General features: G+C 39.1%; 1 protein-coding gene across 4 annotated transcripts in view; it reads left to right on the forward strand.

Moving 5' to 3' along the window:
- The first annotated feature begins 1,747 nt into the window (after positions 1-1,747).
- jmjd1cb (jumonji domain containing 1Cb) overlaps positions 1,748-17,226 on the forward strand; it is a 132,828-nt gene continuing 117,349 nt past the window's right edge. The window contains exon 1 of one of the 4 annotated variants that reach the window (XM_079595560.1): positions 1,748-2,114. In XM_079595560.1, coding sequence (XP_079451686.1) covers positions 1,980-2,114 — 135 coding nt within the window. In that variant the 5' untranslated portion in view covers positions 1,748-1,979. The remainder of the gene's footprint in view (positions 2,115-17,226) is intronic. The other 3 variants (XM_079595559.1, XM_079595558.1, XM_079595561.1) reach the window with 3 other exon arrangements.

Consider the following 17,226-nt stretch of genomic DNA (forward strand, 5'->3'; position numbering starts at 1 on the left):
ATGCAAATAGTTCTTACAATAGTTAGAAACTGTATTACATCTTTTATATTTTCCTCATATTGATTACGTAATACACGTTGTATTATATCAATATATGTCTTGCGTATAGCAATCTCTCCATGAAAGGAAGAGCGGTGATGCTTTCTAACTGATTGATATACATCAGGCATATAGCCTACACACATCCACCAAAAGATGACATGTGTGAATTGTCTCTCTTAGTAATCTTATTGTTCCTAAGAAGAGAGACATTCTACGTCTTGCAGCTTCATAGCTCAAACATCTGAGGTGTTAAGCATCTCATTTTCTTTTGTGTGTAAGCACACATTGGTAATATAATTACACTTTTTACTCTTAGCAGAAGGTAATTATGTCATTCATATAGCATATCCTTTCTTTCATCTGTAATATGTTTAATGTTTACATAATAATGGGTCTATATTAAAGTGAAGCCTTGTTATACAATAAATTCAACCATGCAATCACGTATCTTGTAATTATGTGTTACATACACACTACACTGCGTGTGAAGAAACATGAAAAAAATATTACTTTCTTGTATTCTCTCCACTGCTGCGTTCTATCATGTATTTTTAAGAAGCTTCTAATTGTAAGTGTGCCCTATTGCATTAAACGTCGGACAGAGATTAGCCGTCCTGCTTTCAGCAGAGTGTCTGCAGGACCAACAACCGTCTCAGCCGCACTCTATGATTTGTGATTCTATCAGCCATGAGATATCTGTCTCCATCTTCTGCTCTGACCTGAAGGTGACACAGACTGATTGTGTCCCGTGGATATGCTTCCCTCTATCAGCAATCCTCTTGTGCTCATACGAACAGCCCATAGGTCAACTATAAACTGGCAAAAGCGTAAAGTGTGAACCATCTGTAAGGTTGTATGACAGAATGAAAATATGCTGTGTATTTTCATAGAATGATTAATATCCAAGTCATATCTGTAGAATTATATTATATCAATCATATTTTTAATTATTTTTAATAACATTTTTGATTGATCTTCTTCTCGAATGTTCCTATTTGGTATCCAAACTTGATTAGTTTATTGATAATATTGTGATTCCTATTTCATTACAACGGCAGGCCATGTCAATTTACATTACAGCATTACAATCATTCCATGTCATAAATATTTAGGAAATATATCATGTCTAAAAGGTTTTGATCACTGAAAGGATAATTTTGCATTTGATGGCTCACACTATGAAAGAGTGTTTAGAAGTTGTGAAGAGTTTGACAGTTTAACTGAGAATAAACTAATCAGTTTGATCAACAAGCCATGTGCATTTAGTAATTCTGCAAATTGTAGACAATTGTACTCTTTTGCACACATGTGTCACAACTATCGCAATTTGCTTAAATGAAAAAGAAAGTCATATCTGATATGAACAATAAACTAATTGTTCAGAGATCATCTGAACATTGTTTTGAGAAAAAAAGTCTAATTTGAGAATTGAGCAAAAGCGATTGAGAAAAACTGTAATGTCATGAGGTCAATTAGATCTATAATATTGAATTTATGGATTGATTCATTTGCATTGTTTGTTTTTATGTTCTTAGTTCCTGCGGATAGCAAAAACCACAACAACAACAACAACCAAGCGCTATTTTCAGCACACTGTAGTATAGTAGAAAAGCAGCTAGTCTCCCATTGAGAATGAGTCTGTCTGGCGGACGTAGAAATCTCCCTGTTGCGGTTTTACATGGACTTGTGAGTTGTTCAGGCGGAGGGATACCAGTTTTACGTTCGCAGTAATACGGTCCTGTGTTCAGTTTCACGGAGCGCGAGAGCGACCATTCGCGGGTGGAGGCTGAGAGAAATTTAAATCCCCCGGGTTGCGGTTGACACGCAAAAGGCGAAACAAATCACGGTTATTTCTTTCTTTTAGTTCAGAACGCAGTTTAACGGTGTAAATGTGCGGTCGGTAGGGTGCGAGTGTTGAAGTTTCGAGGGTTTTCGCCATGGTGGTCGGGAAGCGGTTCCTGTGCGTGAGCGGAGAGGAGCCGCTGGAGCCCGCGCACATCGCTCGCTGGTCATGGCGAACCGGAGTCATCCGAGCCGTCACTCACCGAGACCACGACAATCCCGAACTTACGGTAAGACAATGGCTAACATGCTGCGACAATGACTTATTAGGAGCGGGAGATCGTAGTGAGAATATGGCATTTTTGAACAGGCTGTTAAACGTCAGAATATTCTAGCTTTTGATCGTTTGGTACATGGAAACAGGCTTGGAAGTCAGTCAGGCAATGGAGCCGTGTAGTAGAGCTATATTTGGATCTCAGTCATCGGTGGTGGATTGTAATATTAGTTGTCAGCTCGTGACTTTTATACCTTTTGAAATCCGAATGAATTTTTATTTTATTTTTGTAATCAATTAACGAGATTTTTTTCTTCTTTAGCTTTAGTGTTTTGCACCAGGATTTCTCATTGAAATTTCTAAAATCCTTATATTATTTTTCCTTTGTCAAGCTTGTTGTAAACATGATAGAACATTTGGCAAACATTTGGACCAAATGTAACATTTGTTACAATGTTACACATAACTGTGTAAATGGCCAGGTTCATAAAACAATTATGTCATGTTTTCATTCATGATGAATATAGTTTCATAATTTCCTTGGTCCTCCGTTATGTTTATAGATAATTTATATTTACCGGTATTATTTTGTCAGTGGTAAAATGTTATATCATATGTTTTAAAACAACGACGGGGTTGATGTGATTATAGATCCTCTTAATTCTAAAATTTGCATTTTTGATTTAATTTGATTAGCTAGCTGTTTTGAAGCTATTTTTTTTAAAATTATTATTCCTGTTTTTATCTTTACAAGTACAGCTAGCTTATTATGTGCCCCTCTATTTAAACGATCCTATTGACACTTTAATAAAATAAGCAATGTCAAATATTGTGATTACATGAGCATCAAATACACATAATTTAAAATGTAAATGGTGATACTTTTTTCAGGATTGTTTTATCAATAGAAAGTTCAATGAACAGCATTTATTAAATGTACTAAAGCATTTATTAAATAGAAATCTTTTGTAACATTATAAATGTCTTCACTGTCACTTTGGATCAATTTAATGCATCATTGATGAATAAAAGTAATGAAAATAATATCATTGTTTCCACAAAAATGTTAAGCAAGCAACAAAAGCTGTTTTCAACATTGTTAATAATGATAATAATAACAATGAATGTTTCTTGAGCAGCAAATCAGCATATTATATTTCTGAAGGATCATGTGACACTTATGGCTTGTGTTTAGCGTTGCCCTCACAGGAATAAATACAATTTTCAAATTTGTTAAAATGGAAAACAATTATTTTAAATTGTAGCAATAATTTACAATATTGCTGTTTTTTACTGAATATTTGCAGCCTTGATTGGCATATGATACTTTTTTCAAAAAGAAATTATAATGTTTTCAAACTTTTGACAGCTACTGTTTATTTCAAATGTAGGCCGTTACACTAATTCCTTATCCAGTTGAAGCTAAATCCTGCTCGGTCTTTGATCAGTTAGACCGCTCTCATGTGGTGGAGATGAATGGAGCGGCTCCTGTCATTGTGTGTATAGAGTAAGTGTGTACAGTACGCTAGCCGTTTGTTTTCAGGGCTGTGTCCTGAGGTCACCAACTGTACTGCTGCTAATCAGCACACAGAACTTTCCACACTCAATAGCTGCCCTGCAGCTGAAAGTTCAAGCTGTAAATGCTTTTGTCTGTTTGCCTTTTTTTTTTTTTTTTTGTGGAAAAGTAATAATTAAGCTTGTCGTCTGGTGGGGCATTTGTGCGTTGCGAGAAATGAAAATAGAATATGGTAACATGGAAACTTGTCACTTAAACAAAACCAACAAAATTCCATAAATTAGGCTACACTAAAATTAGAAAAAAATACTGTAAAAGCCAACAAGTTGTTTTTATTGTTTAATTTATAGTCCAAGTCTGACGTAGAATATTGTAGAAAATCTTAAAACTATTTACAGGATCCAGTCTATTTACATTTTGTTTCCATGAAATAGCAGACTTTTGTACAACCATGTAATGCGGTATATATTTATTAGTACACAGTAAAATGGCCCAAAACCACGTATCATTTTGTTGTGAAATTTCTTCAGCTTTTTCCACGTGACATCGCACCGCTGTTATTTACAAAGATGTCTGGGATGATGATGGAAAAGTATCTGATTGCAAAGAATACCAATGCAGCTTTCATTTACAGCCCTCAATCACATTGACAACAACTGGCTGTAAAGAGCTGGAAGTGGCCATGTGATTTGTGGCTTAAGAAAACAGCTCGTAACATGAGACCGGGGGTCGTTCACCGCCCTCCCCCACTGCAGCACAGCATAAAGGCCGCTATGTTCAGCCGTTCCCCTGAACCAGAGTTAACCTACAGAGAAATTGCTCTTTGTTCAGTCTGACTGACACTATAACCCTGCACTGTTTTCCTTTGACAGTGAGCCTCCGTTTCCATATCTTCTCTAAAAAGATTTACTGAGCACTCTTCCTTTGTGCACCTTTACTTTGGGAATGACAAGAGGCCAGGCAATGACACATTTCCTATCTTAATTGTCAGTGGATTAGGCTTACATAATATAAAGAACCCCTCTTGTAATCTTTCGCGGTTGTAAAATAGTGGTTTAGAATGAGAGATATAGCCTAACACTTATCGACGAGAGAGGTTTATGGCTGACAGGCCTCGAGTTTAAACATTAAAGGTGGCTGGGAGCGTTAACCTGAATGCAGAGCATTCTAGCGTGTTCCCTTTCGGGGACGGATTGCGACAGTAGTTTGCCAGGAGTGTTGAAGGACGCCGCATAAGTGAATGCAATGAGGTGGAAAAACATTGAACTTTTGTACTTTATTATTGAGTTAGATAGGCCCTCTCTCCTGTACATTCTTTGTCCGTCTTCTCATGAAAAGCAAAAACCTTCAATTGAGTGTTAAAGACTAATAAACCTTGTAGTGGACAGTCCGTGACTATATAAATATCTAAATAGAATCCTAGCACACTGTTTGTTCGTATTCAAGAAACCTTCTTGAAATGGATTTTTTTTTTTTTTTCAGTTATGTTTGGTATAGGGCCCTATAATTTCCACAATGTTGAAAACACAGATCGTGGAGTCATAAAAATGGGGGAAAAAATTCACTGGAATCTGTAGGACCCTTGTGTAGTGATGCTACAGCTTTAGAAATAACATATTTCACCTTAAGTCTAAGCTTTGTAGCTTTTGTCATCCCAATCTAATAATCATAATGTAGATTAAATCTCACAGATGAAATGTTTCTGCCTCATTTGGCATTAGAAGGCCAAGTTGATTGCATTGCGGGATATGGTATTCTGTGAATTGCCCTCTGGTTGTAGCAGGCTATATCTTTGTGAACACTTGTGGTATTCAGTGCATGCATAGAAAACAAAGTAGCATAATATGCACAGTATGCATACTATATAATATACCACATGCTTTTGTAATCGCACCTAGTGTATTCCCCAACAAACATGCAGCTGTATTGGGGAAATGTGCTGTTTGATCACTACTTTGGTGTATTTGTCATTTAAACTTATGGGTTTAAATTTCCACATCTTTCCATCTTGTTCTGTAAGCTCTAATAAAGATCAAATAATGCCACACTGCTGTTAGCCCACTGCATGTGACACATGCTTTTCCCAGAATCTTTCCTGTTTAACCTGGACGGACCCCTGTCCTGTGCCAGCCAGTTTCCTCTCTGGAAAAAACGACATCTAAAAGTTACCGAGCTCCTCTGTTACAAGAACAATGACATGATAATGTTTTCTCATTGTTGTAGCAATATTATGCTCTATGTAGTTTTTTTTGTATATCTGCCTTAGTATTATTTACTGTGTTCAATTAGACATCCCAATTAGACTTATGATGACTCACTAGATCATGAAGTATGTCACAGACAATTCAATCCTGCAATTTTTTTTTAACTTATAGATGTAGTGACATCTCAGTCCAGTGAGCGGACTGTATCCCATAGCAACAACAGCCCAGCGGTGTGAATCACCGTGCAGGTTTGCGCTTAACTCTCAAATGCAGTAACAGACTCCTTTCATTAGGTTGAGCCACTATACCAACCTAACTCAACTTGGTATGAATTGTATTTTGGGGATATAGAAACAACAGTTGCCATGCTAAATACACAATACTAACATGAACTGTTAATGAAATGTGTAAATTGCTCCTGATGAATAGAATGAACATCATACCTGCTTGCAAATCCTTTTCAGCTAGCATGCAGCTACCAGTTACCTAAGTCATTGGTACGTTTCTTTTGTTTATATATAGTGAAGTGATACACACTGCGACTACATGCCTCCGCACTTGAGCATGCAATTGAAGACGCAAACAATTGTGCAACGCTACAAGCACAGTATAAAGTCTGACAGGACAGTAGAGTGCGTTTTTTGAAAGACTTTTCATTTCATATTGTGACAAAGGTAACATTAGAATACTGACACGTATAGCCTGACAACATCTCAGATACTGAATCAGGACAACACGTTTTCTCTCAGGCTCTCTTTACTTAACCTGCGTCTGACTGAAGAGTCAACAGCTTTCACGGACGACTTTTGAAATAAAAGTCGGTTCAGAAAAACATTTAGAATTACGTTTTTAATTGTTGTTTCTTTCTTTGTAGACATTACATATCGCACACCCCTACTTATGCAGTTCCACTTCAGTTAGGATTAGTGTTGTCAAAAGTATCGACTTCGGTACCAAGTCGGTACTGAAATAAAAAAAATGTGACGCTTTGAGCGCTGTTGAGCAGAATCGTAAACACCTCAGAATGGCCGGCCATTGTCACGCGCTCATCAAATATGTCTGTGATTGGCTACAATGATCAGCGCTTCAAAAACATGTTGTAAATATACATCAATAACGATCTTCAGCGAGCGATTACACAGATACACATGGGAGCGTTTGAAAGCAGGCGTCTATCAGCGGATCGATCCACTGGCGCTGATAGACGCCTGCTTTTGCTTTCAAAACACTTTCAAACACTTCCGTGTGCTCTCAAACGTTCCCGTGCGTTGATCATTGTAGCCAATCACAGACATATCCGATGAGCTCGCAAACACAATGGCCAATCAGAGGTGTTTATGATTCCACTCAACAGCGCTCAAAGCGTCACATTTTTTAAATTTCAGTACCGACTTGGTACCGAAGTCGGTACTTTTGACAACACTAGTTAGGATCATGCCCATAGGAAGCACACAGCAAGGCAACTCTTGGGTTTTGGAACAGCGCCTATGTCTTGCTGTGAAATGGCTGCACTACAGAACGCTTTAGTGCAATTATGCATATTTAAGCATTTAATTGTGCTAAATGTACACAGGTGAAATCATTTAAGATATCTGTACAGTCAAAGAATAAAGTATGTTTGTTAGTACATTTATTGGAGCTGCATTGGCTGACCTCTCTGTGTGTGTACAGACACATTAGCGATGGAGGTCTGAATAGCTCTGAGGTGATGCAATGAGTAAATAGTGTCATATATCCTGTTATGCTCAGCAGTAACACACACACAGAACATATTCCTCTATTTCAGAATCACACTCACATTAGAAAGCAGGGATATTTATTTCTCTTGCTCAATTTATGTGGGACTTCCTGCAATTTCGGATGCTCTGGAAGGGTTAGTGTGGGTTTCTGTGATGGTAGAGTCTTTTTAGCTCAAGCTAAGACCGCAAACGGTCAGCAATGAAACACAAACAAGGCTTTCTGTAGGCGGGAATGGAGCACTGAGCCAACGCAGGCTTCCAGCCCTATCTCCTCGTGCCGATCCTTCTCTGCTTTTGTTGAATGTGCTCTTAAGCGAAACCAGATGTCTGCCTTTTAGACTGTATTGTATATTCTTTTTCAGCGCATACTTTCACAAATCAAATAAATGGACTGTTACTCTAAGGGCTTGGCTTTTTTTAGCACTTCCATCTGAGGTGGCAGTTATGCTACTTGACGAGCCTGCTGGAATGTGCTCTTAATTAAATTCGCTCCGAACAAGTAAACTCTTGTTGGCTCATAAAGGTAATGCGATTGCGGCATGGATGATTTTGGCATGAGTGATTTTCTTTGAGAAATACTTTCCCACTTCCGGATTGCAATATTAGAGAGCAATACCTCAACTTCCCTCTTTGAGTAGTCACACATGTTATTTCCCAATGATGCATGTGGAAGTGTCGCTTGGACACGGGAAAGCAGAAGACAGGTAAAGTGTTGTAATGCTGTTGATGTAGTAGAAAGAGTGGTAACACTTAATTTGACTGTGTCCTTGATGGCTGTTACATGTTGTTACTATGGTAATAACTAAATTATGCATGCATAATAATATGCAACTAACCCCAAATCAAGCCCTAATCCTAACCCTATAGTAAGAACATGTATTTATTTAATATTACGTAGAATGTATAAGTACACCTTAAAATAAAGTGTAAATGAAAGTCTTTGCTCAGACCTTTGTGAGCACATACTCTGTGTCTAAACCCAGTCTATATACATCTGAGTCTAAGTGGTTGTTTTCCCTCGATTTGTCTCAATGTCATGACAGCTTGGCAGGATCTGAAGGAGGTTGCTGAGAGCCCACATTTATTGAGTTTTGTTTTGCCTGGGGCTAAAAAGCAACACCCACAAGCTGGAGGCGGCATTGTGGAGCATGACACACCTTTAAAGAGAGGCCCAGTGGGAGGTGTGTACACGCCTGGAGCCGCGACAGCCTTTGAGATGTACACACACACACACACACATACCTTTGGCATGTAAGGCATGGCATGTGGCTGCTGCACTTTAGATTTAGTGAAAATCTCCTGGGAAATTTGAGTGCAATTACTGCGAGCAAAGGATCGTCCAGAAACAATGCTGAAATCTGGTCTATTCATCATGTGGTGGAACTGTGTCTGCTGCTCTCGAGAAACCTTTGATGCAAACATGTGCCAATTTTTACAATTGTCGAGTCTAGTATTGTTCTTTGTAGTGGCTGAATGTCCCACAATGAATTATGGCTTGGTTATGACAGTGTATATTGTGCAGCAATAGAAATGAATCAGCTGGTAGAGGATGCAGTTATTAAGGGGTTTTAGTTGTTTATGGCGTTCAAGCAATCTTGCATATGAATGCATAATTTATTTAATGTGCAGTCCTCAGGTGTGTAACGACTTGTGATCCGATAACAAAAAACTAATGATAATGCCAGGTGGAAACGGGGTCAGAGACTACAGATGTGGCCCATCCAATCAGAATTGAGATTCAGGATTGTCCATTTTATAATATTAGTTGATTTAGTTGTAGCAGCTGCGGTACATATTGCGAAGCTGTTCATGCACTGATGCCAGACTCATTAAATTCTTATGATTAATATCTTTTGCATTAATTTATCAAGTTCCAAATAGAAAGAGACATTTTTATTCGTAGAATATTTATTTTTCTAGATCCAGAAAATTCATTAAAAAAAATCTCTAAAATAGACATTACCACATGGTTATTAAAATATAAAACCATTTATTTGTGTGAAAATACGTTTTTCTATATAGCATAGAAGTAATATAAAATTAGGTTACTCAAACGTGAAATGAGATTGTGGTCATACTGGTCATACACCCTACGGGAAAATGCTTTAGGCTAATAGTTTCAGTTTTTTCTGATTGTTGAAATATTGCATAATTCAATGATTGTTCAGATGCTTAATCAAAGAACAGTTTTACATTTGAATGATCACTTTTGCTCACTTTTGTTAGCCTACTTGCTTTATATGATCAAAAAACAAAAGGTCATTGTCAGTTTTCAGAAGAAGCAGTAAACGTGATGTAGTGAGAATGCAGTGTTTCCCCTAGAAATTTTTCCAGCAGCGGTGTTGCTGTTACGTGCCGGAGGTTGTTACCAAGCCGCGCGCGGGGGGGGGTCCGGGGGCATGCACCTCCGGAAGGATTCTTTTTTGAATAACCTCTTAAACCATGACTTCTGGCAAGTGTTGTGGATAGAAATGGACATTTTGAGACACAAATATGGCATACCATCACCAGATTCAAGGCATGATTATTGCAGCACATATCTTGAACGTTAGGCTACTCGTACTCCGAGTAACTATCCCGATACAACCACGATAAAGTCCACTTTAGGGGCCGTTCACATATCGCGTTTTCCGCACGCAAATTCGTTATTTCAATTGCTTTCTCCTTCTTTCCGTCTGTCATTGCTATGCAACCATGAACAGAGGCGTGCCTACATTTGAAATAACGAATTTGCACGCGCAAAAAACTCGCTATGTGAACGGCCCCTTATGACAACGTGACATTAGCCTAATCGAAAATATTTCCATATGTGGGTCTTTCCTCCTTTCTTTTCAACAAGTGGATTCAGAGCCACCGCATTAGCAGCGTCGCTGGTCGCCATGTCTCAGTGTTTTTAGGTGTGTAAGTGAATGAAGCGAATGTCGTGATGTTACTGATGATCATGTGAAGATTTTGCAGCGGCGGCGCTGAATACATTGTAGGGGAAACACTGGAATGATTAGGCACATCCAACTTAAGCTCCACTTACGACAAATATAAGTTCATTCAAGTTTCACATATGTCTTTTTGTTGGTTGTCCAATTGTGGGTTGACTTGCCTTGAGGGGATTACTGAGAGCATAAAATCAGTGTCCTTTAAATGAAGGGCAAGGTTCCTTCTCTAGTGTGAAACACTATTCTTTGTTTGGAAGCTCTATGGGCTTCATTGATTGGTTCCATACAGTGGAAACCTGACCTTTAGCAGATGTTTGAGGTCTTGCCACGACTCAGCGTGATCCCCACACTAGACAGCTTTCTCCTTGTTATGTTGACCAAGGGGTGCTTATCTCTGACAAGATACAAAAAATTCAACCATTGACGTATTCAAATGAGGAAGTCATTCAATCATCACAGGGTTCAGAGGTGGTGATCTGTAATGAACATGGCTGATGACCTGAATACAGCCCTGATGTTCTCAGACAAATCCTATGTTTGATTAACATGATGCCTGATCCGAATGCTTTGCATTGTAGCATATATATTTAAGTTTTTTTCCAACAAAAAAATTATAATTTTATAATGCATTACCATATCGCAATGTTGGCTTTATGTCGATTAATCGTGCAGCCCTACACCCATATGACCTACTACGTTTGCATTATGCAGGCTGAGTAAACTGCACGCACGCAATACTATATCCCACAATGCAGTGTTCTCTACTTGACCTTTCACTGTAACACCTAAACCAGATACAGCCTTGTTTTTTAAAATCTCTTTTTGAACTTTATTTACGCTTTATTGGTGCTGCTTTGTTTAAGGTCAGTTGTGGAATAATGTTTATGGTTTTAAATAATAGAAATTAGTTTAGTATAGCGATGTAAATCTTACTGTTGAGTGGCAGGAGGCTCTACACATGCTTTTTGTAGAACAAAGTAAATGTACCTAGGTTCCTATGGTGCAAAAAGTTTAACACATCCAGATAATTAATTGCTTTGTTTCCTTTCCACCATCCCCACATGCTAAGGCCCCCTTTTATTTGTGATTAGCAATTAAAACCATCTTGAGGGTGAAAATTAGCTGTAATAATTGGGTTAAATCTGGTGATATGAGCTACAGTGTGATTAAAGCAAGCTTTTCAAATACACAAAGCGTTTGGCCCCTTAAGCCTAGCACGAGGACCACTTCCACTGGGCAAAGATGCTTACAACACAATAACTTAGTATTAAATCTAATTAGGACAAATTAATGCTTCATCAAAGGGGAAATAACACTGAGGAAATTCACATGTGGATTTCCTATTACATTCCCAGCTCATGCTAAATGGGTGCTGACGTTTGCTGTCGCTTTAGCAGCCTGTGCTAGTGTTTCACCACGGTGGCACATTTCACACGTTTCAGGGGCACCATGAACCCGTCCCGTGGCCGCAGATTAATCTGTCATTACGAAGGCAGAAGATTCACTTTTGCACAAAGAATGACACTGTTTGCGCTTCACCTTCTTCAGAGTCTTCAAGTCTGATCATTTGTCATTTGCGTGGCAGATTACAGAAAATTATGTGCCACAGAAATATCACCATCTGGATTATGGATTTGCTACTAGCACCGAATGAGTCATATCTGCGGATTAGTCTGTTTTCTCTTGGATTTTCTCTGCGCATGTCATGGATGAGCTTCCACATAACGGCACAAAGCAGAGACCGCAGAGATAAGGATTTGCCATCTTTCTCAGCTCCTCGCATCTCTGTTTCATGACCCAAAATTTATTTTCATTCTCTGTGCGGATCTTGTTTGCAGAGGAAAGCAGATAATCAAACAGACTTGCTTATGACATGCCATTTGGAAGTCTGGCAGCGTGAGCAGAGTCAGTGTGCAGGATGTTGTGAATTTGATGTGAGCGCAGCTCCCTAAAGGCCGGCTTAATGGGATGGGAGCAGACACGGCTGCCTTGTAGAGGGATTTAGGAATGAACAGTGTGCACTCTGTTTTTCTCAAGCTTGCTTCATCCCAGTTCGCTGCAGAACCACAGGAAAGCACCGAGCCTTTGTGTGTGTGTGCGTGTCTGTATCAGGTGTGTGTGTGTGTACATGAGCATGTGTGTGCATGCAGGAAAACAGTCTGGATGCGTTCGCATACCCACTGTTGGAATTTTCTTTCCTGCAGGTGGTTGTTGGCAGTAGGGCACTCCATGTCAGGCATGAAGGAAAAGAAAGGAATGCTGTGAAAATATGGAATGAAAAATGGGCCCCATTGTTCCATGGGTAATAAGACATGCTTTGTGCTGTGCTCTATTGTGAGTTTGTCTGCTGCTACAGACTTTGAAGAACTGGAAAATGGGAACGTTTAGTGAGAAAAATAGAGCTCTTAAGAAACAGAACATCTGAGAGTGGGATTTGTGCTCCTAAATATTAGACAAAACAAAATCCCTCAGGCAAGTTATGTACTAAAGAAGAAGCATTACTCTTTGATAGTCAGTTGTTATGCAATTCATTGTCAGTGTCTCTAGTCCCACACAGGTGATGAATCGTGTCTCTCCAATGCAGAATAGATTCACTTACCCGAGACAAAGTAAATGACTGATGTGCTGCTATTGTTTTAAACCTCAAGGCAACGCTTTTTATTTTCTGCTACAAATGAACTTAGTTGTAGTCAAATGAGATAAATGAATGGTGGGGTGGGGTGGGGTGGGGTAGGGCTGTGTTTTATTATGTTGATTATAGTGAAGAAATAAATAAAAAATGGCATGCTATCCCAAGGATTTCACTGTAAGAAAAGCATTTAACATGTCTGCTGTGCTTAACTCAAATCTTAAAATCCTCATGGATTCAGATGGATCTCCACCAGAAAGAATTAGATTCATAATAATAAATAATAAAATAAATGTAATATATTAAATTAAATGTTAAATGGACTGCATTTATATAGCGCTTTCACAGACCCAATGGCCACCAAAGCGCTTTACAATATTGCCTCACATTCACTCAATCATTCATACACCGACGGCGGTGTCAGCCATGCAAGGCGATCCAGCTCGTCGGGAGCAGCTGGGGTTAGGTGTCTTGCTCATGGACACCTTGACACTTGGTCAGGTGGAACTGGGGATTGAACCACCAACCTTCCGGTTTGTAGATAACCTACATGAACCACTGAGCCACTGTCGCCCCTTTTAAAAAATTAAATAACGGTTAACTTTAAAGGTGCATTCAGTAGTTGAATTTAAAGTTTTACACTTTAAGAAAAATATTTTATGTTACATGTTTTTGTGAAGAGTCATCTAAATGGTGTACACTCACATGAGATGATGACTGTGCGGCCAAATAAGCAGAAAAGTTGTGAAGCCAGAAAGACAAAGACCAAAAACAAGCATAAATATTTTTGCAGCATACACTAGGAGGAAGGATTTGATGACAGAGAAAATCCTAGTAGTGATGCCCAAGTTGCTTCTTCTTTGGTTTGAACAGGTAAGGGAATTAATTTATATATAGACTGCTCTCTAAAGCCCACTAATGTCTGTGTAATCTACTTAAAAACTCAAAGCGATCATGCTGATCCATGTCAATAGATGGCAGTGCAGTGTCTAATACTATTGTGGTGATTAAAGTATAAGAAAAACAGATTGCAAGCTAAAAAACTACTAACTGCACCTTTAAATAACACTGTGTTTCTGAAGCCATACACAACCAATTTTTTGGTCTTTGTCGGAAGATGATCTGCATTATTTTTGGGAACGGTTGTAAATTATTTTCTAGGGTTGCTTGTAGCAACTGGATGGAATTTCTTTAGACCCAGGCTGACATCCTGCCTGAGTGCCTCATCTGGAACTTTGTTTGCTTTTGCAGTACCCAGTCCTTTTCACGCCGCTCCCTTGGGGGCCTGAAACTGGGGGCCTGCTCCGAGGATGTCAGAGTGCGGTTTCATCTGAGCGTGGGCGACACGGTGAAAAAGACCCGTTGTGCTGCGGCCTTGTGCTGGAACAGCACAGAGTCCCATACTTTCGTTAAGCGCTCGCATCCTTGAGAAAATAGCAGGAGACTGTTCTCAGCTTGTAGTGTAGCAGTCAGCGTTATTTTTATTATCTTCACTGCCGTCACTGACTCGTATATTTTGCTGTATATAAAGGAAGCAAAAGACATGGTAAATAATGTGTTTTTCCCCCTCCTGTGGGGGAATGTTTCCTGTAGATGCGTGGGACAGTAATTTAAGGCTGCAATGGGGAGACATCCCTGCCTGAGTTCACACAGATATCCAGGAGGTCTCTGCAGTCTTGCTCCGGCTATAGCTCAGGCATCCCAGGAGGCCCCCGATCCACCCACACTCTTCCCACCTCTTTTTTTGGTGCTCCTGGATGAGGGGTCGTCATCTGTAGCTTTTGTTTTTCTTGAATGTATATATAGCACTTTTTCTCACCTCTTTTTTGCTTCCTGCATTTGAAGTCCTTCCTTCAGATGTGGCCGTGGTTTGTAATTACCAGTGGTTTGTAATTTTGCTCTGCTAGAGTCTCATTTTGCTGGTTTAACACAGTTCTGTGCCATTTAACCCAGCAATGATCTTTTTAAATACGGTTTAATGCTGCTATGTTAGATTATGTGAACGCTGGTGCCTGCAGACTTCACCTGAGCTGAACTCTACCACAGTCACTGTCACTAACTTTAATATACTAGTCTCAGACGTCATCCCTACAGTTGGTCCTTTGACTGTCTGATGCATGTGTGCACAAAACTGGAAAGCGTGTGTGAAAATCACAGGCTCCTATCAGATTGCTTGACTGCTATGCAGCTTCTGGGAGACGTGGTGAATGGGTTTTAGTCAGCCGGGACACAAAATTGTATTTAATAGCTTCTGAGGAGGAACTAAACACTGGATTTGAAAACATTTGTAGGGTTTGTGGCTTCAAATCTTTGAAATATGCATCGAGAAGAAGGTAAACTAGATATCCACAAGCAGAAGTGTCTATTCTGTTGCCCATTTTTCAAAGTTTTCTTTACGACCATTTGTGGACATTTTTGCACAATATTCTGTATCGTTTTTTCCCATACAAAGATTTATTATCCTATGATATATTTCTCAGAGCTGCCTGACACTAAATGCAACCCTTGATCACAAAACCAGTCACAAGTCGCACGGGTATATTTGTGGCAATAGCCAACATCACATGATATGGGTAAAAATGATTGATTTGTCTTTTATGCCAAAAATAATTTGGATACTAGGCTAAGTAAAGATCATGTTCCATGAAGATATTTGGTAAATTTCTTACCGCAAATGTATAAAACATTTATTTTTGTGAGTGAATGAATGCAGCACAATTGCAAACATAAATGGACAACTTTAAAGGTGATTTTCTCAATGTTTTTATTTTTTTGCACCCTCAGATTCCAGATTTTCAAATAGTTGTATCTCGGCCAAATATTGTCCTATCCTAAAAAAAAAAACATACATCAATGGAAAGCTTATTTATTCAGCTTTCAGATGATATATAAATCTCAATTTAAAAATGTGACTGGTTTTGTGGTCCAGGGTCACAAATGAGATAGTAAACACTTCGCTTTACGTGTCAATCAGATGATCTGTTCATGCCTAAAGGTACAGTCACACTTACATTTGTTTGGTGAAATTCTGCAAGCGATTCCCCATCATTTAAATAGAAAGCTCCTCAAGCAGCTTCCACTTGTTCAAGTTGGTCACACAAATTCGGTTCATTGACCAACAGAAAACTGAATGGTTTAAAAGTAAATTCTGTGCAAGTTGTACTTCATACATCGCCACGCTATTGATTGTGGAAAATAGACCTATTTAGATCCAAGATTTCACATTAATGTGTCCATACCTTACGCGTGTTTGTGATTTGAGTGAGTGGACCAGACATAATGCCAATAGTCAAAAGTCTGGCCCTACATCATTTTCATCTCCAAACACAATGGAAAGTCAGAGACAGTTTCTGACGTGCTGGCAAAATGCATGAATGTTCACTTGCGGTTTTGGCCGTGTCCACATGAAATGTGATAATGGAATGCAAGTTTCTTGGGCTGAACTCACTTGCAGTGCTTTGCTGGAAAATCCCATCTGTGAGAATCAGGCCAGGCCTGAAATAAATGCAGCGGCAGAAGGCATCTTAATACCAGACAGAGCCTGGACTACTGCCACTTGGACTTCTCATATTTATCCTTATATTGTATCTGTGCAAGATGCAGCAACTGCTCAACGTGAAATGGGATGCTCGTAATAGGTTACATTAACTTCAGATGTTAAGGACTGTTTTGGACTGGACCCAAACATTCTTCACTGATAGAGTCATTGTTACTGACTCTTTATCACCAAGCAGTTAAATCCACTGTAATTACAGGTGTGTAAATGTAACACGACTAGCCAGTACAGCAATCATGTTGCAGTTTAACAAAATGGGCCCTGATCAAAAACGGGAATTTAGTTATATGACTAGAGTAGCTTTTGTTTATTAAAGAGAGAGAGAGCAAGAGACAGAGAGGCCAAGAGGAAAGAGTGGAAATGAAGTTTCCATTCCGTGGTGCAGTTGTTTGCCTTCGCTGCATTTTGGCGGGGATCCTGTGGCCAGACGTCTGCCTTCAATTAGGAGGCTGAAATACCCCACTGTGTTTCTACTCTTGGAATCAGGATGTATACATCATCTTCAACATTTTGAAATTGCTTGGCTGGTGTTTGCCTGTTTATTGAGTAAC

Source organism: Phoxinus phoxinus (genome assembly GCF_949152265.1).
Source record: "Phoxinus phoxinus genome assembly, chromosome: 21".
In the NCBI taxonomy this organism is placed as follows: domain Eukaryota; kingdom Metazoa; phylum Chordata; class Actinopteri; order Cypriniformes; family Leuciscidae; genus Phoxinus; species Phoxinus phoxinus.